At 43.8% G+C, this 25,098-nt stretch overlaps 1 protein-coding gene across 1 annotated transcript in view; it reads right to left on the bottom strand.

The window, feature by feature from the left end:
• Positions 1-845: 845 nt before the first annotated feature.
• The window catches only part of syt10 (synaptotagmin X), a 45,939-nt gene continuing 21,686 nt past the window's right edge, over positions 846-25,098 (bottom strand). Inside the window, exons 3-7 of the mRNA XM_061914124.1 lie at positions 20,911-21,472; positions 14,816-14,936; positions 14,045-14,216; positions 12,696-12,825; positions 846-1,728 (exon numbers count right to left, since the gene is read on the bottom strand). Coding sequence (XP_061770108.1) covers positions 1,657-1,728; positions 12,696-12,825; positions 14,045-14,216; positions 14,816-14,936; positions 20,911-21,472 — 1,057 coding nt within the window. The 3' untranslated portion in view covers positions 846-1,656. The remainder of the gene's footprint in view (positions 1,729-12,695; positions 12,826-14,044; positions 14,217-14,815; positions 14,937-20,910; positions 21,473-25,098) is intronic.

Below are 25,098 nucleotides of genomic sequence, written 5' to 3'. Positions count from 1 at the left end.
TAATGTTACATCAAACCACAAAAAGCATTACTTCACTTTGTTCGCTTCACCGCCATGGACGTTTGCAGACTAAACACCGTTTAATCGAGTAAGTAAAGTTAGTCATCCGCGAGCGTTTAGTGATTTCAACCAATTCCACTCAAATCCTCGTCCTGAAGAGACAGAAATACAGTGGGGCAAAAAAGTATTAAGTCGGCCACCGATTGTGCAAGTTCTCCCACTTAAAATGATGACAGGTCTGTCATTTTCATCATAGGTACACTTCAACTGTGAGAGACAGAATGTGGAAAAAAAAAATCCAGGAATTTTAAAGAATGTATTTGTAAATGATGGTGGAAAATAAGTATTTGGTCAACCATTCAAAGCTCTCACTGATGGAAGGAGGTTTTGGCTCCAAATCTCACGATACATGGCCCCATTCATTCTTTCCTTAACACGGATCAATCGTCCTGTCCCCTTAGCAGAAAAACAGCCCCACAGCATGATGTTTCCACCCCCATGCTTCGCAGTAGGTGTGGTGTTCTTGGGATGCAACTCAGTATTTTTCTTCCTCCAAACACGACGAGTTGAGTTCAAACCAAAAAGTTCTATTTTGGTTTCATCTGACCACATGACATTCTCCCAATCCTTTGCTGTATCATCCATGTATCCATTTTGGTATAAACTCAAGAAGAATACTGAGTTGCATCCCAAGAACACCATACCTACTGTGAAGCATGGGGGTGGAAACATTGCGCTTTGGGGCTGTTTTTCTGCTAAGGGGACAGGACGATTGATCCGTGTTAAGGAAAGAATGAACGGGGCCATGTATGGTGAGATTTGGAGCCAAAACCTCCTTCCATCAGTGAGAGTTTTGAAAATGAAACGTTGCTGGGTCTACCAGCATGAGGAGTGGCTCCGTCAGAAGCATTTGAAAGTCCTAGAGTGGCCTAGCCAGTCTCCAGACCTCAACCTTCTTAAATCTCGTTATATGCAAGTATAATGACAATAAAGTTCATTCTATTCTAACCCCGTAGAAAATCTGTGGAGGGAGTTGAAAGTCCGTGTTGCTCGGCGACAGCCCCAAAACATCACCGCTCTCGAGAAGATCCGCATGGAGGAATGGGCCAAAATACCAGCGACTCTGTGTGCAAACCTGGTAAAAACCCATAGTAATCGTTAGACCTCTGTTATTGCCAACAAAGGTTATATTACAAAGTATTGAGTTGAATTTTTGGTTATTTACAAATAAATTCTTTAAAATTCCTAACATTTGAATTCCTGGATTTTTTTTCCAGATTCTCTCACAGTCGAAGTGTACTTATGATGAAAATTACACACCTCTGTCATCATTTTAAGTGGGAGAACTTGCACAATCGCTGGCCGACTTAATACTTTTTTGCCCCACTGTATATATAAGACTGTTATCCGTACTTGCTACATGTCACTGCTACATTCTCCACATCTGATAGTCGGGTCTGATTCGGACTAATACGAGATCTGAGAGCTAAGAACCCAAGTTGACTGTGAGTGAGTTCTTTTGTTTTGAAGTCATAGAAACAAAAGTTGACAGAAAGTGTGTTGAGCGAGAATTCCAACATCCAGTTGTTATACCACCTGGGGGGCCGGGAGGCGAAGTAAGTCGGGGGGCGTCATCGCCACCCGTCGTGGTCACCGTCAGGGCGTCTGTGGGGGTTTGGGTGAGGAACACGAGCCTTGACTCTCGAAGCTTGCCCCCCGACCAGCCCACTGAAAGACACATAAACAACACAAAGACGAATTGACGATGTGACTTTGTCAGCTAAACGGGCTGCGGATGTATAAAGTAGGGCTGGGCCATGAATCACGTTTTAATCTCGATTTCGGTTTCTCACGATCATAAAAATGTTATCATAAATGAAATTTGAAAAAATAAGATTAAAGGCCTACTGAAACACACTACTACCGACGTCGCAGACATTTTTTTCCAGCCCCGATCCCAGCTATAAGTCGTCTGCTTTAATCGCACAATTCCACAGTATTCTGGACATCTGTGTTGCTGAATATTTTGCAATTTGTTCAATTAATAATGGAGACGTCAAAGAAGAACGATGTAGGTGGGAAGCGGTGTATTGCGGCTGCCTTTAGCAACACAAACACAGCCGGTGTTTCCTTGTTTACATTCCCGAAAGATGCCGGTGAAGCTTTACTATGGAACAGACAATCAAGCGGACATGGTTCCCTACCACATGTCAACTGGCAGGTTTCGGTGAGAAAATGGTGGTAATAAGTCGGCTATTACCGTAGACATGAGCGGAGCTTGCGTTGTTACTCGTGCACCTGTCAAAGAGGCAGCTGCGGAATCTCTTTCCTCCCTTGACCAGCCGCCCCCGAACGTGGGATGCTTACACCATGGAGGAATGAAAAAAAAATAATCCCAGCCCGGCCCCAACGGCTGCCTTAGCCTTGCCTCGTCGAGAAACGTGGCTTCCCTCGGAGACACTGGCAGTCACCACACCCGTGGCCTTACCCCTCCGACTTTCAGGTACGACCATATAATCTCACTAAAACACTAGTAACACAATAAGCAGATAAGGGATTTTCCAGAATTATTCTAGTAAATGTGTCTAATAACATCTGAATAGCTCCCACTTCAATCGCCTTTTTTTTTTCTAGTCCTTCACTCTAAATTTCCTCATCCACAAATCTTTCATCCTCGCTCAAATTAATGGGGAAATCGTCGCTTTCTCGGTCCGAATCGCTCTCGCTGCTGGTGGCCATGATTGTAAACAATGTTCAGATGTGAGGAGCTCCACAACCCGTGATGTCAAGTGCACATCGTCTGCTACTTCCGGTACAGGCAAGGCTTTTTTATTAGCGACCAAAAGTTGCCAACTTTATCGTCGATGTTCTCTACTAAATCCTTTCAGCAAAAATATGGCAATATCGCGAAATGATCAAGTATGACACATAGAATGGACCTGCTATCCCCGTTTAAATAGACACTTACATCATGTGTTGTCTTCATTATAACACTTATAAAAGACTTTTAAAGTCATTTGGATAGTAGGCTAATATAGCTAATATAGACACATCATGTGTTGTCTTCATTATAAGACTTATATAAGACTTTGAAAGTCATTTTGATAGTAGGCTAATATAGCTAATATAGACACTTACATCATGTGTTGTCTTCATTATAACACTTATATAAGACTTTTAAAGTCATTTTGATAGTAGGCTAATATAGACACTTACATCATGTGTTGTCCTCATAAGACTTATATAAGACTTTGAAAGTCATTTTGATAGTAGGCCAATATAGCTAATATAGACACTTACATCATGTGTTGTCTTCATTATAACACTTATATAAGACTTTTAAAGTCATTTTGATAGTAGGCTAATATAGACACTTACATGATGTGTTGTCCTCATTATAACACTTATATAAGACTTTGAAAGTCATTTTGATAGTAGGCTAATATAGCTAATATAGACACCTACATCATGTGTTGTCTTCATTTTAACACTTATATAAGACTTTTAAAGTAATTTTAATAGTAGGCTAATATAGACACTTACATCATGTGTTGTCCTCATTATAACACTTATAAAAGACTTTTAAAGTAATTTGGATAGTAGGCTAATATAGCTAATATAGACACTTACATCATGTGTCGTCTTCATTATAACACTTATATAAGACTTTTAAAGTCATTTTGATAGTAGGCTAATATAGACACATTATGTGTTGCCTTCATTATAACACTTCAATAAGACTTTTAAAGTCATTTTGATAGTCGGCTAATATAACTTCATTATAAGACTTATATAAGACTTTTAAAATCATTTTGATAGTAGGCTAATATAGCTTATTGTCATGTCTGTGTGTTCATGTTTTGTTTTTTGGACACTCACTTCCTGTTTTTGCACTTCCTGGTTAGTATTGTTACCATAGCAACCCATTAGTTTTCACCCTGCCCTCATGTCACGCACCTTTTCTGACGTTTTGCACTCGCACACCTGGTTTCACGGATCATGTCACTGCTAATTAAGCCGTTCTGTTTCTGTTCTTCGTCCGGGCAACATCACCTTCTACCACCGTCTATCACCCTCGATTCCTCGACTCACGTCATGCCATGTTTCACAGTTCCATGCCGAGTAAGTTTTTGTTTATAGTTCATAGTTTCTGCAAGTCTTTGGTTTCATTAGTCAAGTTTGTTCTCCGCCATTGCGCGCGCCTTTTGTTTGCCTTTTTTTTTTTGTGGTTATAGTGTCAAAATTAAAAATGTCTTTACCTTCACGCCGTTTCCACTCCATTCGCTTTGCACCTCGGGAAAACAATCCTCGCTCAAGTCCCAGTCTTGACACTTACATAGACACTTATATCATGCGTTGCCTCCATTGTAACACTTATATAAGACTTTTAAAGTCATTTTGATAGTAGGCTAATATAGACACTTACATCATGTGTTGCCTTCATTGTAACACTTATATAAGGTTTTTAAAGTCATTTTGATAGTAGGCTAATATAGACACTTACATCATGTGTTGCCTTCATTATGACACTTATATAAGACTTTTAAAGTCATTTGATAGTAGGCTAATATAGCTAATATAGACACTTACATCATGTGTTGTCCTCATTATAACACTTATATAAGACTTTTCAAGTCGTTTTGATAGTCGGCTAATACAGCTAATATAGGCAGTAACTTCATGTGTTTCCATTATAACACTTGTATAAGACTTTCAAAGTCATTTTGATAATAGGCTAATATAGCTAATATAGACATTTACATCATGTGTTGCCTTCATTACAACACTTATACAAGACTTTTGAAGTCATTTCGATTGTAGGCTAATATAGCTAATATAGACACTTACATCATGTGTTGTCTTCATTATAACACTTATATAAGACTTTTAAAGTCATTTTGATAGTAGGCTAATATAGACACTTACATGATGTGTTGCCCTCATTACAACACTTATATAAGACTTTTGAAGTCATCTTGATAGTAGGCTAATATAGACACTTACATCATGTGTTGTCCTCATTATAACACTTATATAAGACTTTTAAAGTCGTTTTGATAGTCGGCTAATAAAGCTAATATAGGCAGTAACTTCATGTGTTTTAATTGTAACACTTGTATAAGACTTTCAAAGTCATTTTGATAATAGGCTAATATAGCTAATATAGACACATCATGTGTTGCCTTCATTACAACACTTATATAAGACTTTTGAAGTCATTTTGATTGTAGGCTACTATGGACACTTACATCATGTGTTGCCTTCTTTACAACACTTATATAAGACTTTTAAAGTCATTTTGATAGTAGGCTAATATAGACACTTACATCATGTGTTGCCTTCATTAAAAAACTTAAATAAGACTTTTATAGTCATTTTGATAGTAGGCTAACATAGACACTTACATCATGTGTTGCCCTCATTACAACACTTATATAAGACTTTTGAAGTCATTTTGATAGTAGGCTAGTATAGCTAATATGGACACTTACATCATGTGTTGTCTTCATTAAAACACTTATATAAGACTTTTAAAGTCATTTTGATAGTAGGCTAATATAGACACTTACATAATGTGTTGTCTTCATTACAACACTTATAAGATTTTACATTTTTTGTGGCTTCAGACGGATTAGTACATTTTTGGTCCAATATGGCCCTTTCAACGTTTTGGGTTGCCGACCCCCTGGCCTAATCAATAATCACTAAACTCAAAAAAAAAAAGAAAAAGTAAGGCCATATGATTGATGATCAAAGAATATTCAGATAAAACAATATCCGGTGCAATATCACAAACATTGCCGTCAACGTGAGTGAAACGCCGTCACTGTGAGGAGAAAGAACACTCGTGATTTAGGCGTGTTTAAATAAACTTTGCTTGATTGATTGATTGACGGGTTGATTGTGGACGTGACATCGATGTGCAAACAGCAGCTTGGGAGGAACACTCTATATTTGTTTTGGTTTTGGAAAACATCCTCAAGTCATTTCCAAATTGTCAAGCTCAGAACAGCAGCCCACTTCCCTCCTGCGGTGACATCTGCTCCAACCTTTTTGAAGAAAATATCTTACACCAGTAAAATGTACCTAAAGGCCTACTGAAATGAGATTTTCTTATTTAAACTATGTGTCATACTTGATCATTTCGCCATATTGCCATATTTTTGCTGAAAGGATTTAGTAGAGAACATCCACGATAAAGTTTGCAACTTTTGGTCGCTAATAAAAAAGCCTTGCCTGTGCCGGAAGTAGCAGACGATGTGCGCGTGACGTCACGGGTTGTGGAGCTCCTCACATCTGAACATTGTTTACAATCATGGCCACCAGCAGCGAGAGCGATTCGGACCGAGAAAGCGACAATTTCCCCATTAATTTGAGCGAGGATGAAAGATTTGTGGATGAGGAAAGTTAGAGTGCAGGAATAGAAAAAAAAGAAGAAGAAAATAACTAGATGGCAGAGCGATTTAGATGTTATTAGACACATTTACTAGGATAATTCTGGAAAATCCCTTATCTGCTTATTGTGTTGATAGTGTTTTAGTGAGATTATATGGTCGTACCAGTACAACCTGAAAGTCGGCCCCGCACCTTTCTTAAGCACCAGTCGACGGGTGGTGGCGATGCCCATCGCTGCCCTTTGCAAGGGACCCTGTTCGAAACACTATCTTTCGAAATGATCGCTGCATAATACACTGTACTTTGTGTGAGTGGTCCAATCCAACCGTGTTCGCTTGACCACTCTGTTCCATAGTAAAGCTTCACCGTCATCTTTCGGGAATGTAAACAATGAAACACCGGCTGTGTTTGTGTTGCTAAAGGCGGCCGCAATACACCGCTTCCCACCTACAGCTTTCTTCTTTGACGTCTCCATTTTTCATTTAACAAATTGCAAAAGATTCAGCAACACGGGTGTGGTGACCGCCAGTGTCTCCGAGGGAAGCCATGTTTCTTGAGGAAGCGAAGGCGGCCAGTGAGGCCGAGCTGAGATTTTTCTTTTTTTCCCTCCTCCACAGTGGAAGCATCCAACGGTCGGGGGCGGCCGGTGGGAGGAGGCAAGAGAGTCCGCAGCTGCCTCTTTGACAGGCACAGGAGGAACGACGCGAGCTCTCCGCTCATGTCTACGGTAAGTGAAGTAAAGTGAATTATATTTATATAACGCTTTTCTCTAGTGACTCAAAGCGCTTTACATAGTGAAACCCAATATCTAAGTTAAATTTTAAACCAGAGTGGGTGGCACTGGGAGCACGTGGGTAAAGTGTCTTGCCCAAGGACACAACAGCAGTGACTAGGATGTCAGAAGCGGGAATCAAACCTGCAACCCTCAAGTTACTGGCACGGCCACTCTACCAACCGAGCTATGCCCCCCGTAAGACCCGACTTATTACCACAATTTTCTCACCGAAACATGCCGGTTGACATGTGGTAGGGAACCGTGTTCGCTTGACCGCTCTGTTCCATAGTAAAGCTTCACCGAAATCTTTCGGGAATGTAAACAATGAAACACCGGCTGTGTCTGTGTTGCTAAAGGCGGCCGCAATACACCGCTTCCCACCTACAGCTTTCTTCTTTGACGTCTCCATTATTGATTGAACAAATTGCAAAAGATTCAGCAACACAGATGTTATTTATGACAGTGGTCCCCAACCAGCGGGCCGCGGCTCGATTGGTACCGGGCCGCAGAAATATTTTGTATTAATTTTATTTTATTATTATTATTATTTTTATTTTTTATTTTATTTTTAATCAAATCAACATAAAAAACACAAGATACACTTACAATTAGTGCACCAACCCAAAAAACCTCCCTTTTTCATGACAAAAAAAAACAAAACAAAATTATCGGGACAAATTATCAAGCGTTGACCGGTCCGCAGCTACAAAAAGGTTGGGGACCACTGATTTATGACACAAAAACCACACACTCTGGGGTCCGTGTGCCTTCCCTTCATTCTATTTGCCATTCTGAAACGCAAATCAAAAAGCTAAATTAGGTGCCGTTTTTCCATTTTCGTGATATATGGCAGATTTGAAAACAAACCAAAAAGGGTTGATTTTCGTCAAAATGTCGCCCCAAAATTGTATTTTGTGTCAAGACTTGGACTATGACTTGGAGATAGTTTCTTTTCCAACGCAAAGGATAGTTGGCATGAGCGAGACGTTAAGGTGAGTACATTTTTATTTATTCTGACAAACTACAAACAAAGGAAGTGTCAGAGTTAGTTTGTGACGAACCCCAAGATGCAGGGATGGAGGCAGGCATGGAGTGGAAAAACATGAATTAATTAAAATACTAAGACAAAAACAAAGAGTTCAAACAAAAAGCGCGCACGTGGGCGGATAACAAACAAAAGGCCTGGCGGGGAAGCTAACAGGTATCTAGCAGGAAACAGAAGTCGTACTTGTAAAATGAAAGAACAAACTGGAAGCAGGGAACAAAAAAAAACAGTAAACTACAAACATCAAACAAATATAGCTTACCGCTACACTGCAAAGACACGACAGGGTACGACACGACAGGAGCGATAATACATGACCAGAGCGACAAGAAGTGACATCGACCAATCAATAATCCAGCACTGACTGGAAGACAAAGCAGGTACAAATAGGAGTGGGCTGATTGCCACCAGGTGTGGCCAGGTGCCAATCAGCCGCAGCTGAGGGGAAACAAAGCATTCAGGGAGACAAACAGGAAGCTGAACCAAAATAAGAGTGCTGACAGGAACTAAGGACAGGAAATACTAAACACACAGAGGAAAAACTAAAACACACACTAACTGTCAGTGGCAAGCCTGACACGGAGTAGTACACGGACGTAGGGAGAAGTACAGAGCAGTTGCGTCTCCCATTCATACTTGCCAACCCTCCCGATTTTCCTGGGAGACTCCCGAATTCCAGTGGCCCTCCCGAAAATCTCCCAGGGCAACCATTCTCCCGAATTTCTCCCGATTTCCACCCAGACAACAATAAGGCACTGCCTTTACATGCCGGCCCAATCACATAATATCTACAGCTTTTCACACACCCAAGTGAATGTAACGCATACTTGGTCAACAGCACACTGAGGGTGGTTGTATAAACAACTTTTAACACAGTCACAAATATGCACCACACTGTGAACCCACACCAAACAAGAATGACAGACACATTTCGGGAGAACATCCGCACCGTAACACAACGGGACAAATACCCAGAACCCCTTGTTGTCACATCAATGGGATCATGTTTGGTATTTGTCATGTTTGGTTTGGTTTTTTGGACAATCAGTTCCTGTTCCTGCACTTCCTTGTTTGTCTTATCACCATAGCAACTCATTAGTTTTCACCTTGTCCTCATGTCTCACACCTATTTGCACTTGTCATAGCTATTATTTAAGCCTGTAGTTGCCAGGTGGTCAGCCTGGCGACTTTACACATTCTTCCTTCATGCCGAACCCACACCAAACAAAAATGACAGACACATTTCGGGAGAACATCCGCACCGTAACACAACAGGACAAATACCCAGATCCCCTTGCTGTCACGTTTGGTTTTTGTCATGTTTGGTTTGGTTTTTTTGGACAATCAGTTCCTGTTCCTGCACTTCCTTGTTTGTCTTATCACCATAGCAACTCATTAGTTTTCACCTTGTCCTCATGTCTCACACCTGTTTGCACTTATCATAGCTATTATTTAAGCCTGTAGTTGCCAGGTGGTCAGCCTGGCGACTTTACACATACTTCCTTCATGCCATGCCATGCCGTTTAATCCCTCCTGCCCATGCCACGTCCGTTTTTGGTTTGTTCAGTTCTGCCTTTGTGCTTTGTTTGTTTTCATAGTCCGCCATTGTGCGCGCCTTTTTTTGCCTTTTTTTGTTTAGTGAATAAATAAATATGTACCTTCATTCACGCCTTGCTCGGGCCAACTTTCCTTTGCATCGGAATAACAAACTATCCCATAGTCCAAGTCCTGAAACTTGCAGCACTAACTCTTGTGTCACTACTCCGTGACCTAGTGGTTAGAGCAGGGGTGCCCACACTTTTTCCGCAGGCGAGCTACTTTTCAATTGACCAACTGGAGGGGATCTACCTCATTTATATATATCATTTATATTTATTTATTTATGAAAGAGACATTTTTGTAAACAAGTTAAATGTGTAGGCTTCACGGTGGCAGAGGGGTTAGTGCGTCTGCCTCACAATACGAAGTTCCTGCAGTCCTGGGTTCAAATCCAGGCTCGGGATCTTTCTGTGTGGAGTTTGCATGTTCTCCCCGTGAATGCGTGGGTTCCCTCCGGGTACTCCGGCTTCCTCCCACTTCCAAAGACATGCACCTGGGGATAGGTTGATTGGCAACACTAAATTGGCCCTAGTGTGTGAATGTGAGTGTGAATGTTGTCTGTCTATATGTGTTGGCCCTGCGATGAGGTGGCGACTTGTCCAGGGTGTACCCTGCCTTCCGCCCGATTGTAGCTGAGATAGGCGCCAGCGCCCCCCGCGACCCCGAAAGGGAATAAGCGGTAGAAAATGGATGGATGGATGGAAGTTAAATGTGTTTAATGATAATACAAGCATGTGTAACACATATAGATGTCTTTCTTTCACAAAGACAAGAATATAAGTTGGTGTATTACCTGATTCTGATGACTTGCATTGATTGGAATCAGACAGTAATGATGATAACGCCCACATTTTCAAATGGAGGAGAAAAAAAGTTGTCCTTTCTGTACAATACCACATGAAAGTGGTTGGTTTTTGGCATCTAATTCATCCAGCTTCCATACACTTTACAAGAAAAACATTGGCGGCAAATTCCGTAGCTTGCTTGATTGACATTCACGGCACCCGAGGGTCTTGTGATATGACGCTGGCTGCTGCCAGTTCATTATCATGAAAAAATGACAGAGAGGAAGGCGAGAAACACTTTTTATTTCAACAGACTTTCGCGCCGTCCCTTCTGTCAAAACTCTAAAGGCCGACTGCACATTTCCTATCTTCACAATAAAAGCCCTGCTTCATGCTGCCTGCGCTAACAAAATAAGAGTCTCGGAAAACTGGCGTGCACAAGTGATGTGCACGCCAGCTTTCTGAGGGATCGCTTGTGCACGCCAGTTTTCCGAGACTCTGTATTTAGTTAGCGCAGGCAGCATGAAGCAGGGCTTTTATTGTGAAGATAGGAAATGTGCAGTCGGCCTTTAGAGTTTTGACGGAAGGTACGGCGCGAGAGTCTGTTGAAATAAAAACTGTTTCTCGCCTTCCTCTCGGTCATTTTTAATAATAATGATCTTGCAGCAGCCAGCGTCATCTCACAAGACCCTCCGGTACCGTGAATGTCATTTAAGTGACGTCTTGGTGAAGATTGATGATCACTAATTTTTAGGTCTATTTTTTTTAAAAGCCTGGCTGGAGATCGACTGACACACACCCCGCGGTCGACTGGTAGCTCGCGATCGACGTAATGGGGACCCCTGGGTTAGGGTGTCCGCCCTGAGATCGGTAGGTTGTGAGTTCAAACCCCGGCCGAGTCATTCCAAAGACTATAAAAATGGGACCCATTACCTCCCTGCTCGGCACTCAGCATCAAGGGTCGGAATTGGGGGTTAAATCACCATAAATGATTCCCGGGCGCGGCACCGCTGCTGCTCACTGCTCCCCTCACTTCCTAGAAGATAGGGGATGGGTCAAATGCAGAGGGCAAACTTCACCACACCTAGTGTGTGTGTGACAATCATTGCTACTTTAACTAACTTTAACTTGAGTTGTTCCGCCCGATTGGAGCTGAGATAGGCGCCAGCGCCCCCCGCCACCCCAAAAAGGGAATAAGCGGTAGAAAATGGATGGATAACTGAGTTGATTTATTTTGGAAAACTTTGTTACATTGTTTAATGCATCCAGCAAGGCCATCCATCCATCCATTTTATACCGTTTATTCCCTTTTGGGGTGGCGGGGGACGCTGGTGCCTATCTCAGCTACAATCGGGCGGAAGGCGTTGTACACCCTGGACAAGTCGCCACCTCATCGCAGAGGTTTAATGCATCCAGCAAGGCATCAAAACAAAATTAGTGGGGCGGCATAGCTCGGTTGGTAGAGTGGCCGTGCCAGCAACTTGAGGGTTGCAGGTTCGATTCCCGCTTCCGCCATTCTAGTCACTGCCGTTGTGTCCTTGAGCAAGGCACTTTACCCACCTGCTCCCAGTGCCACCCACACTGGTTTAAATGTAATTTAGATATTGGGTTTCACTATGTAAAGCGCTTTGAGTCATTAGAGAAAAGCGCTATATAAATATAATTCACAATTAGGCATAATAATGTGTTAATTCCTTGACCGTATGTATCGGTATCGGTAATTAAGAGTTGGACAATATCGGATACCGGCAAAAAAGCCATTATCGGACATCTCTAACCGAAATGATTGTGACTATATTTTTTCCCTATAATGGTCCAGCCTAGGATAAAGTTAAACAGAAAGTAGACAGGAACTGTATAGTTTAAGAGCATAAACCTTGGAACATGTCCTGTAACAAGTAAGAGATCTGTTTTTCTTTTCCGTTCCGTAAAAGAGCTGTTTCTCGATTGTCTTTGCATGACTACGAACCTTGAATACAAAAGTTGTTCTCTATTTTACGAGGACAACGTTCTTTTGTTTAGTGAGTCTTGAGCTTTCGCTGGAAAAAAATGCATTGTTGTCACTTCATATCACGACTGGAAAGCTGAGTGTTACCTCTCCCAGGGTGTGCCAGTGGGTGATGGGCTTCCGCGGGTAAGCCAACATTTCGTTCCAGTGATCCCGTCCTAGACCTTCGGCGTCTGGCCCGGTACGACAAACGCCGATCACCTCGTTGTGTCCGACCCTGTTAGTACCATACATGAATCAGGAACCTCGAGGCGTGTAGGTTGAACATACCGTGGTTACCGTATTTCCTTGAATAAATTTGAGTCTGATGTAAGGATACCATCATGAAAAGCACATTCAATAAAAAAAAAACGTTATTCTGGTCTTACCTTTACTTATAAATGAAGTCCATGCTCCTTCTGATCAAAAGCATCGATAACTTGTTTATAGAAGTCTTCCTTATCTTTCTTCAGTTTTAAAAGTCTCTCTGTCTCGATGGAGATCTTCCTTTATTACCTCCTGCTTCCATTGAAAGTCCAGTTTAGAAATTTTTTATTTTAGATATGTAATCCTCCATGTTAAAAGTGCAAGCGAGAGGAAAAAATAAACGATTGCTGCTCGCTCTTGCTGCTTGCAGCCGAGTTGTCGCAAGAAGGATCACTACCGCCCTATACCACCAGGAGGCCACTCTCGCTACTGTGTTGGATCCACTTTGGACTGGACTCTCACGGTTGTGTTGGATCCACTATGGATTGAACTTTCACAGTATCATGTTAGACCCGCTCGACATCCATTGCTTTTGGTCCCCGGGGAGGGGGGGGGGGGGGTTTGCGGTCCTCTCCAAGGTTTCTCATAGTCATCATTGTCACTGTCACCGACGTCCCACAGGGGGGAGTTTTCCTTGCCCTTATGTGGGCTCTACCGAGGATGTCGTTGTGGTTTGTGCAGTCCTTTGAAACACTAGTGATTTAGGGCTATATAAATAAACATTGATTGATTGATATTTGACACACGCAGCTACGGTATGTTAATAAAACATAGCCGCTTACTGTTCTTTTTAGCATATTCAATAGCTTGGACCTTAAATCTTACTGAATAACTCTTAATCTTCTTCTCCTGATGCGATTTCAAATGATTGAATTCAGCCACTTCCATTTTAAAAATGATGACAGGTGAAGTGTCACTCGTGACGTGACGCGTTTGACCCGGTGGAAATTCTAGGCATATGCTAATTATTTGGCGAAACGAGTTTGACCCGGCGGAAATTCTAGACATGGGCTAATAAAAATAATGATTTGCGAAAAGAGTTTGACCCGGCGTTAATCCTGAGCCGGCGGCAATGCTAAGCATGCGCTAATTATTTTGCGAAACTAGTTTGACGGGTGCATACTATATACCCGGTGGCAATTCAAGGAAATACGGTATACAGCTAAACCAGAGTAGACGTATGCGCTCACCGATCGTAATCCATCACCGTGATGGACAGGCTGACTTGTTCCACGTTTTCTGGAGGGATGTCAAAGATGATGGCCTCGTTGTACACTGGATTGAGAGTGCTCTTCTTGGTTGTGGTTTTCCGCTTCTTCAGCCGGCGTCCATCGCAGATTAGGTGAACCTTGACATACGGGTCTGGAAGACAGAGAAAATACTTTAGGATCACTTTTTTTGAATGGTTTTCTGCTTCAGATTGGCTGAAAATGACCATTGACTTGGGGGTTAGAGACCCACACCAAAAACCCATTATCCATTCACACATTGGTGTGTATGCAACGTAGTGCATTGCAACTCTTGTATTCTAAAGCGTCTGGTCCATCCATCCCGTTCGTGTTCTGCTGCTTTCGGGCAGAAGGCGGGGTACGCCCTGGACAAGTCGCCACCTCATCACAGGACCAACACAGATAGACAGACAACATTCACACACTAGGGACCATTTAGTGTTGTCAATCAACCTATCCCCAGGTGCATGGGGATAGGTGGGAGGGAGCCGGAGTACCCAGAGGGAACCCACGCAGTCACGGGGAGAACATGCAAACTCCACACAGAAAGACCCCGAGCCCGGGATTGAACCCAGGACTTCTCAGGACCTTGGTATTGTGAGGCACTAACCCTAATACGTTAATTCCCCGGCTTCTCCCTGTGTCACGTCTCCCGTTCCCGAGTGTCCACCAGAGTCTGACTTGTTCATATTATTTTTTATGTGGTCTGTGCATTGTCCAGGTTCATTTTACCTGAAGATCCAGTGATGTCCATGGCTTTGAGGTTTCTGCATTTGATCACTGTCAGAGTCATCCTCCCTGCTGTGGGAAGATAGCACAAGGAGTACATGATCTCCCCCAGGTCAACGGTCTCCTGCGGATGAGCAGAAAGGGACACCAGAATGGTGATTTTGTGCAATCACAACCCAGTAAGATATGCTATCTCATCCGGAGTTTGGCTCTACGTACTCAAAAAGGTAAAGAACAAATGTATGTGTCCATAGAACTGTAGAAACCAAACTTCATTGACCTCCGCATTTACATGGTAGCCAGAAATTATTCGTAGTGAACCTTGCATAATCCATCCATCCATCCATTTTTCTACCACTGGAGCATACCCCAGCTGCATTTGGGCGGAAGGCTGGGTACGCCTCATGACATTCTCTTTCATTCTTAAAAACGCTAATACAGATTCATAGAACATTCCAAACTTTGGGTGAACTTGTACAGTACATCTGTCCCAGGCATTCTTTCCTAGACCTTCAGATGTATCTATTGTTTTTGCTGCACTGGAGCATCAATATTATATGTAAGTACCGTAGTACCGCCCGGAAAAGGGTGGTGTCCCATCTCCGGGTTGGGGAGGAGATCTTGCCCCAAGTGGAGGAGTTCAAGTACCTCTAAGTCTTGTTCACGGGTGAGGGAAGAGTGGATCGTGAGGTCGACAGACGGATCGGTGCGGCATCTTCAGTAATGCGGACACTGTATCGATCTGTTGTGGTAAAGAAGGAGCTGAGCCAGAAGGCAAAGCTCTCAATTTACCGGTCGATCTATTTTCCGATTCCTCACCTATGGTCATGAGCTTTGGGTTATGACTGAAAGGACAAGATCACGGGTACAAGCGAACATTCCAAACTTTGGGTGTACTTGTACAGTACGTCTGTCCCAGGTATTCTTTCCTAGACCTTCAGATGTATCTATCATTTTTGCTGCACTGGAGCATCAATATTATATGTAAGTACCGTAGTACCGCCCGGAAAAGGGTGGTGCGCCATCTCCGGGTTGGGGAGGAGATCTTGCCCCAAGTGGAGGAGTTCAAGTACCTCTGAGTCTTGTTCACGAGTGAGGGAAGAGTGGATCGTGAGGTCAACAAGCGGATCGGTGCGGCGTCTTCAGTAATGCGGACGCTGTATCGATCTGTTGTGGTAAAGAAGGAGCTGAGCCAGTAGGCAAAGCTCTCAATTTAACGGTCGATCTATTTTCCGATCCTCACTTATGGTCATGAGCTTTGGGTTATGACTGAAAGGACAAGATCACGCGTACAAGCGAACATTCCAAACTTTGGGTGAACTTGTACAGTATGTCTGTCCCAGGTATTCTTTCCTAAACCTTCAGATGTATCTATCGTTTTTGCTGCACTGGAGCATCAATATTATATGTAAGTACCGTAGTACCGCCCGGAGAAGGGTGGCGTCCCATCTTCGGGTTGGGGAGGAGATCTTGCCCCAAGTGGAGGAGTTCAAGTACCTCTGAGTCTTGTTCACGGGTGAGGGAAGAGTGGATCGTGAGATCGACAGGCGGATCGGTGCGGCGTCTTCAGTAATGCGGACGCTGTATCGATCTGTTGTGGTAAAGAAGGAGCTGATCCAGAAGGCAAAGCTTTCAATTTACCGGTCGATCTATTTTCTGATCCTCACCTATGGTCATGAGCTTTGGGTTATCACTGAAAGGACAAGATCACGGGTACAAGCGAACATTCCAAACTTTAGGTGAACTTGTACAGTACGTCCGTCCCAGGTATTCTTTCCTAGACCTTCAGATGTATCTATCGTTTTTGCTGCACTGGAGCATCAATATTATATGTAAGTACCGTAGTACCGCCCGGAAAAGGGTGGTGTCCCATCTCCGGGTTGGGGAGGAGATCTTGCCCCAAGTGGAGGAGTTCAAGTACCTCTAAGTCTTGTTCACGGGTGAGGGAAGAGTGGATCGTGAGATCGACAGGCGGATCGGTGCGGCGTCTTCAGTAATGCGGACGGTGTATCGATCTGTTGTGGTAAAGAAGGAGCTGATCCAGAAGGTAAAGCTTTCAATTTACCGGTCGATCTATTTTCCGATCCTCACCTATGGTCATGAGCTTTGGGTTATGACTGAAAGGACAAGATCACGGGTACAAGCGAACATTCCAAACTTTGGGTGAACTTGTACAGTACGTCTGTCCCAGGTATTCTTTCCTAGACCTTCAGATGTATCTATCATTTTTGCTGCACTGGAGCATCAATATTATATGTAAGTACCGTAGTACCGCCCGGAAAAGGGTGGTGCGCCATCTCCGGGTTGGGGAGGAGATCTTGCCCCAAGTGGAGGAGTTCAAGTACCTCTGAGTCTTGTTCACGAGTGAGGGAAGAGTGGATCGTGAGGTCAACAAGCGGATCGGTGCGGCGTCTTCAGTAATGCGGACGCTGTATCGATCTGTTGTGGTAAAGAAGGAGCTGAGCCAGTAGGCAAAGATCTCAATTTACCGGTCGATCTATTTTCCGATCCTCACTTATAGTCATGAGCTTTGGGTTATGACTGAAAGGACAAGATCACGGGTACAGGCGAACATTCCAAACTTTGGGTGAACTTGTACAGTATGTCTGTCCCAGGTATTCTTTCCTAAACCTTCAGATGTATCTATCGTTTTTGCTGCACTGGAGCATCAATATTATATGTAAGTACCGTAGTACCGCCCGGAGAAGGGTGGCGTCCCATCTTCGGGTTGGGGAGGAGATCTTGCCCCAAGTGGAGGAGTTCAAGTACCTCTGAGTCTTGTTCACGGGTGAGGGAAGAGTGGATCGTGAGATCGACAGGCGGATCGGTGCGGCGTCTTCAGTAATGCGGACGCTGTATCGATCTGTTGTGGTAAAGAAGGAGCTGATCCAGAAGGCAAAGCTTTCAATTTACCGGTCGATCTATTTTCTGATCCTCACCTATGGTCATGAGCTTTGGGTTATCACTGAAAGGACAAGATCACGGGTACAAGCGAACATTCCAAACTTTAGGTGAACTTGTACAGTACGTCCGTCCCAGGTATTCTTTCCTAGACCTTCAGATGTATCTATCGTTTTTGCTGCACTGGAGCATCAATATTATATGTAAGTACCGTAGTACCGCCCGGAAAAGGGTGGTGTCCCATCTCCGGGTTGGGGAGGAGATCTTGCCCCAAGTGGAGGAGTTCAAGTACCTCTAAGTCTTGTTCACGGGTGAGGGAAGAGTGGATCGTGAGGTCGACAGACGGATCGGTGCGGCATCTTCAGGAATGTGGACGCTGTATCGATCTGTTGTGGTAAAGAAGGAGCTGAGCCAGAAGGCAAAGCTCTCAATTTACCGGTCGATCTATTTTCCGATTCCTCACATATGGTCATGAGCTTTGGGTTATGACTGAAAGGACAAGATCACGGGTACAAGCGAACATTCCAAACTTTGGGTGAACTTGTACAGTACGTCTGTCCCAGGTATTCTTTCCTAGACCTTCAGATGTATCTATCATTTTTGCTGCACTGGAGCATCAATATTATATGTAAGTACCGTAGTACTGCCCGGAAAAGGGTGGTGCGCCATCTCCGGGTTGGGGAGGAGATCTTGCCCCAAGTGGAGGAGTTCAAGTACCTCTGAGTCTTGTTCACGAGTGAGGGAAGAGTGGATCGTGAGGTCAACAAGCGGATCGGTGCGGCGTCTTCAGTAATGCGGACGCTGTATCGATCTGTTGTGGTAAAGAAGGAGCTGAGCCAGTAGGCAAAGCTCTCAATTTACCGGTCGATCTATTTTCCGATCCTCACTTATGGTCATGAGCTTTGGGTTATGACTGAAAGGACAAGATCACGGGTACAAGCGAACATTCCAAACTTTGGGTGAACTTGTACAGAATGTCTGTCCCAGGTATTCTTTCCTAAACCTTCAGATGTATCTATCGTTTTTGCTGCACTGGAGCATCAATATTATATGTAAGTACCGTAGTACCGCCCGGAGAAGGGTGGCGTCCCATCTCCGGGTTGGGGAGGAGATCTTGCCCCAAGTGGAGGAGTTCAAGTACCTCTGAGTCTTGTTCACGGGTGAGGGAAGAGTGGATCGTGAGATCGACAGGCGGATCGGTGCGGCGTCTTCAGTAATGCGGACGGTGTATCTTATCTGTTGTGGTAAAAAAGGAGCTGATTCAGAAGGCAAAGCTTTCAATTTACCGGTTGATCTATTTTCCGATCCTCACCTATGGTCATGAGCTTTGGGTTATCACTGAAAGGACAAGATCACGGGTACAAGCGAACATTCCAAACTTTGGGTGAACTTGTACAGTACATCTGTCCCAGGTATTCTTTCCTAGACCTTCAGATGTATCTATCGTTTTTGCTGCACTGGAGCATCAATATTATATGTAAGTACCGTAGTACCGCCCGGAAAAGGGTGGTGTCCCATCTCCGGGTTGGGGAGGAGATCTTGCCCCAAGTGGAGGAGTTCAAGTACCTCTAAGTCTTGTTCACGGGTGAGGGAAGAGTGGATCGTGAGGTCGACAGGCGGATCGGTGCGGCGTCTTCAGTAATGCGGACACTGTATCGATCTGTTGTGGTAAAGAAGGAACTGAGCCAGAAGGCAAAGCTTTCAATTTACCGGTCGATCTATTTTCCGATTCCTCACCTATGGTCATGAGCTTTGGGTTATGACTGAAAGGACAAGATCACGGGTACAAGCGAACATTCCAAACTTTGGGTGAACTTGTACAGTACGTCTGTCCCAGGTATTCTTTCCTCGACCTTCAGATGTATCTATCATTTTTGCTGCATTGGAGCATCAATATTATATGTAAGTACCGTAGTACCGCCCGGAAAAGGGTGGTGTCCCATCTCCGGGTTGGGGAGGAGATCTTGCACCAAGTGGAGGAGTTCAAGTACCTCTGAGTCTTGTTCACGAGTGAGGGAAGAGTGGATCGTGAGATCGACAGGCGGATCGGTGCGGCGTCTTCAGTAATGCGGACGCTGTATCGATCTGTTGTGGTAAAGAAGGAGCTGATCCAGAAGGCAAAGCTTTCAATTTACCGGTCGATCTATTTTCTGATCCTCACCTATGGTCATGAGCTTTGGGTTATCACTGAAAGGACAAGATCACGGGTACAAGCGAACATTCCAAACTTTAGGTGAACTTGTACAGTACGTCCGTCCCAGGTATTCTTTCCTAGACCTTCAGATGTATCTATCGTTTTTGCTGCACTGGAGCATCAATATTATATGTAAGTACCGTAGTACCGCCCGGAAAAGGGTGGTGTCCCATCTCCGGGTTGGGGAGGAGATCTTGCCCCAAGTGGAGGAGTTCAAGTACCTCTAAGTCTTGTTCACGGGTGAGGGAAGAGTGGATCGTGAGGTCGACAGTAATGCGGACGCTGTATCGATCTGTTTTGGTAAAGAAGGAGCTGAGCCAGAAGGCAAAACTCTCAATTTACCGGTCAATCTATTTTCCGATCCTCACCTATGGTCATGAGCTTTGGGTTATGACTGAAAGGACAAGATCACGGGTACAAGCGGCCAAAATTAGCTTCCTACGCTGGGTTGTGGGGCTCTCCCTTAGAGATAGGGTGAGAAGTTCTGCCATCCGGGAGGAGCTCAAACCAAAGCCACTGCTCCTCCACATGGAGAGGAGCCAGATGAGATGGTTCGGGCATCTGGTCAGGATGCCACCCGGACGCCTCCCTAGGGAAGTGTTTCGGGCATGTCTGACTTGTAGGAGGCCGCGGGGAAGACCCAGGACTCAGAGGGAAGACTATGTCTCCCGGTTGGCTTGGGAACACCTCAGGATCCCCCGGGAAAAGCCGGTCGAAATGGCTGGGGAGAAGGAAGTCTGGGCTTTCCTGTTTAGGCTGCTGGACCCGAGACCCGACCTCGGATAATCGGAAAAAGATGGATGGATGGAGTACTGTAGTTTAGGTCATGTTCAGGACTTTGATCGTTGATGTAACGACATCTGAATATGCAGGAATTTGCGGGAATTTAACATGGGGTGCTTTGATTTCCACTTTGGGATGATGTCGGCCTCAGAACTAATTCAGTGGCCTTTGTTGAAAATGTAAAAGTTCCATTCACTCGCCAGATTCAGCCCCAACTCACCGTGGTTGCGGCATGGATGTCCTTCCAAACCACCGCCTCCCGGGAAAGGTCGGAGAGCTCGAAGAGGTTGTCTACCACCACCTCACCTATCATGTCGTGGCTGGTGAACCGGTCAAAGTCGTAGATACTCAAGTGCAGCTTGCGATTGCAGAGCTCATCGTACACAACAGGAAAGCAGAATGTCTCATCAAACGTGGGGTTGAGATTCTTGCGGTGAACTCGTGTCTGGAATTTCTTCTTCCTCTCGGGCAGCAGGTAGATCTTCACATATGGGTCGGAAGTCCCCGTGAAGTCTTTGGCCGGCAGATCCAAGGCCTTGAGGATCCTCACCACCAAAGCCTGTTCCTCGTAGTCGTAACGCAGAGAGAAGCTCAGTTTGCCACACGTCTCCACGGGTTCTTTAGGCTCGCCCTCCGAGTCCACAGACTTCTGCTTGTAGAGTTCCGGTTTGATTCTCCCGATGCTCACCGTGGAGGACTGTCGGAAAGGCACCGCATCCACGCTGAAGTCGAAACTGGTGACGTTCATCTGTCGAGGAAGGTGGCGCCGGAATGAATTGTGCCTGTTGAAAAAAAAGTGCATCTGGTCAGTTCATAGGCGGCGATCCCGTGGGTGCTTTGGGGCCCGAGCACCCATGTGGGATCGATGGCAACTTTCTATCTTTAAAGGCCTACTGAAATGAGATGTTCTTATTCAAACGAGGATAGCAGGTCCATTCTATGTGTCATACTTGATCATTTTGCAATATTGCCATATTTTTGCTGAAAGGATTTAGTAGAGAACATCCACGATAAAGTTCGCAACTTTTGGTCGATAATAAAAAAAGCCTTGCCTGTACCGGAAGTAGCAGACGATGTGCGCGTGACGTCACGGGTTGTGGAGCTCCTCACATCGGAACATTGTTTATAATCATAGCCAGCAGCAGCTAGAGCTATTCGGACCGAGAAAGCGACAATTTCCCCATTAATTTGAGCGAGGATGAAAGATTTATGGATGAGGAAATTTAGAGTGAAGGACTAGAAAAAAAAAAAAAAAGGCAATTGCAGTGGAAGTGATTCAGATGTTTTAGAAGCATTTACTAGGATAATTCTGGAAAATCCCTTATCTTCCTATTGTGTTGCTAGTGTTTTAGTGAGATTAAATAGTAGCTGAAAGTCGGAGGGGTGTAGCCACGGGTGTGTTGACGCCAGAGCCTCTGAGGGAAGTCACGGCAGCTGCAGCAGGACGGAAGTAAGCGGCGACTTATTACCACAATTTCCTTACCGAAACCTGCCGGTTGATATGTAGTCGGGATCCATGTTCGCTTAACCGCTCTGTTCCATAGTAAAGCTTCATCTTCTGGAATTTTAAAAAAGGAAACACCGGCTGTGTTTTTGTGGCTAAAGGCTAAAAGCTTCCCATTTCCATCTTTCTTCTTTGACGTCTCCATTATTAATTGAACAAATTGCAAAAGATTCAGCAACACAGATGTCCAGAATACTGTGGAATTATGCGATTAAAGCAGACGACTCATAGCTTGGATCGGGCTGGAAGAACATGTCCGCTACAACCAATGATGTCAAGCGCAAACGTCATCATACCGCGACGTTTTCAACAGGATACCTCGCGCGAAATTTAAAATTGCAATTTAGTCAACTAAAAAGGCCGTATTGGCATGTGTTGCAATGTTAATATTTCATCATTGATATATAAACTATCAGACTGCGTGGTGGGTAGTAGTGGCTTTCAGTAGGACTTTACAGTCATTTTTGAAACATCAGTATTGTTGTTGTTAATTTAATGGCGAGTTCTGTTTTATATAATAAAGAGTTCTTAAATCAGATAAAATATAATTAGCTAAGCCTAAACCAAGAGATCATTGAGCCCGTCAATTAACTAATTGACGGGAAAGTTAGAGTGAAGCACTAGAAAAAAAAGGTGAGGGCAGTGAGAGCGATTCAGATGATATTAGACACATTTACTAGGATAATTCTGGAAAATCCCTTATCTGGTTATTGTGTTACTAGTGTTTTAGTGAGATTATAAAGTCCTAACTGAAAGTCGGAGGGGTGTGGTGACCGCCAGTGTCTCTGATGGAAGCCAGGGAGGAGCCAAGAAAGCCTTTTTGACAGCTGCTGCAGGAGGATGCAAGCTCCGCTGATGTCTCCGGTAAGAGCCGACCTATTACCACAATTTTTTCACCGAAACCTGCCGGTTGACATGTGGTCAGGAAAATATGTTCGCTTGACCGCTTTGTTCCATATTAAAGCTTCACAACAAACAAAGAAACACCGGCTGTGTTTGTGTTGCTACAGGCAGCCGCAATACACCGCTTTTCAACAACAGCATTCTTCTTTGACGTCTCCATTATTAATTTAACAAATTGCAAAAGATTCAGCAACACAGATGTCCAGAATACTGTGGAATTATGCGATTAAAGCAGACGACTTGTAGCCGTGAGTGGTGCTGGGATAAAATGTCCGCTCCAACCAATAACGTGACAAGCACGCGTCAACATAAGCGTCATCATTCCGCGACTTCGTGGGAAATTTAAAATTGTAATTTAGTAACATGTGTTGCAAAGTTAATATTTCATCATTGATATATAAACTATCAGACTGCGTGGTCGGTAGTAGTGGCTTTCAGTAGGCCTTTAATACACGTACTCACGTAACCCGCTGCAGCCTATCGCGCTCTCTATAATCCAGCGTTCCAAGATGGCTGCCAGGTGCGGTGGCATACCGTAAAAACAACCATCCAACATTTTACAACTAATTGTAAACTTATAGGTGCCGACCATCAGGGCCGAGTTGCGACGAGAGAGTGTTGATGTTAAGATATTAAGCCGAGTTGGTAAGTGACTTTGTTTGCTAACAACAGCTACTAGCCGTACCCATGTATTTTCTATGAACAGTTAGCATCGGGTTTTAATCCTGTTTCCTCCAATTTTTCTGATCCGATTGAATTTATATTTATGTTGAGTCTTTATTTTGGGTACTTAAATATGGTGACGGAGTGTAGTGGCGTTTTAAGGCCATACCGTATTTCCTTGAATTGCCGCCGGGTATATAGTATGCGCCTGCCTCGTTTCGCAAAATAATTAGCGCGTGGTTAGCATTGCCGCCGGCTCAGGATTAACGCTGGGTCCAACTCGTTTCGCAAAACATTATTTTTATTAGCGCATGTCTAGAATTTCCGCAGGGTCAAACTCGTCACGTCACGAGTGACACTTCACCTGTCATCATTTTCAAAACGGAGGAGGCTGATTTCAATGATTTGAAATCGCATAAATGGAAGAAGATTAAGAGCTATTCAGTAGAATTTAAGGTCCAAGCTATTGAATATGCTAAAAATAACAGTAAGCAGCTATTTTTTATTAATATACCGTAGCTGCGTGTGTCAAATATGAGTCATTAAGTGACTCCCGCCTCCTGGTGGTAGAGGGCGCTAATGATCCTTCTTGCGACTACTCGGCTGCAGAACAAGTAACAACAAGCACAGTTGTTTATTTTTTCCTCTGGCTTGCACTTTTAACATGGAGGATTACATATCTAAAATAAAACCGTTTTCTAAACTGAACTTTCAATGGAAGCAGGAGGTAGTAAAGAAAGATCTCCATCGAGACAGAGAGACTTTTAAAACTGAAGAAAGATAAGGAAGACTTCTATAAACAAGTTATCGATGCTTTTAATCAGAAGGAGCTGCGCATGGACTTCATTTATAAGTAAAGGTAAGACCAGAATATTGTTTTTTTTATTGAATGTGCTTTTCATGATGGTATCCTTACATCACACTCAAATTCATAAGCGCAGGCCTAAATTTACCACATGCCTTTGGTAAACGCCGGAGTGAGAAGAGGTTTTAAATTGATTAGCGTCCCGCCGGCAATTCAAGGAAATACAGTAAATCTTTCTTTTAAAACTTTAATTTAGGCGGTGGACTTTTGTTGTTAAGGCAGCTGCCTTAACAACAAAAGTGCACTCAACTTTGTTTACCTCACACCCAAAAACTCCAGCACTATTTCCACATTTGCTGCTTAGTATCTCAGGTAACAGTCCTAGTCACCTGAGATACTAAGTATGTCATTATTTTGACTTAGTAAATATTGACTTACCAAGACAAAATAATGACATACTTATTATCTCAGGTAACTAGGACTTGTTTGTGTTTTGTTTTTACTTACAGTAAAAACAAAATATGTATGTCATT

Source organism: Nerophis ophidion, linkage group LG10 (genome assembly GCF_033978795.1).
Source record: "Nerophis ophidion isolate RoL-2023_Sa linkage group LG10, RoL_Noph_v1.0, whole genome shotgun sequence".
Classification (NCBI taxonomy): Eukaryota; Metazoa; Chordata; class Actinopteri; order Syngnathiformes; family Syngnathidae; genus Nerophis; species Nerophis ophidion.
Note: the sequence above shows the minus strand (reverse complement) of the source record. Positions and strands in the feature narration are given on the sequence as shown.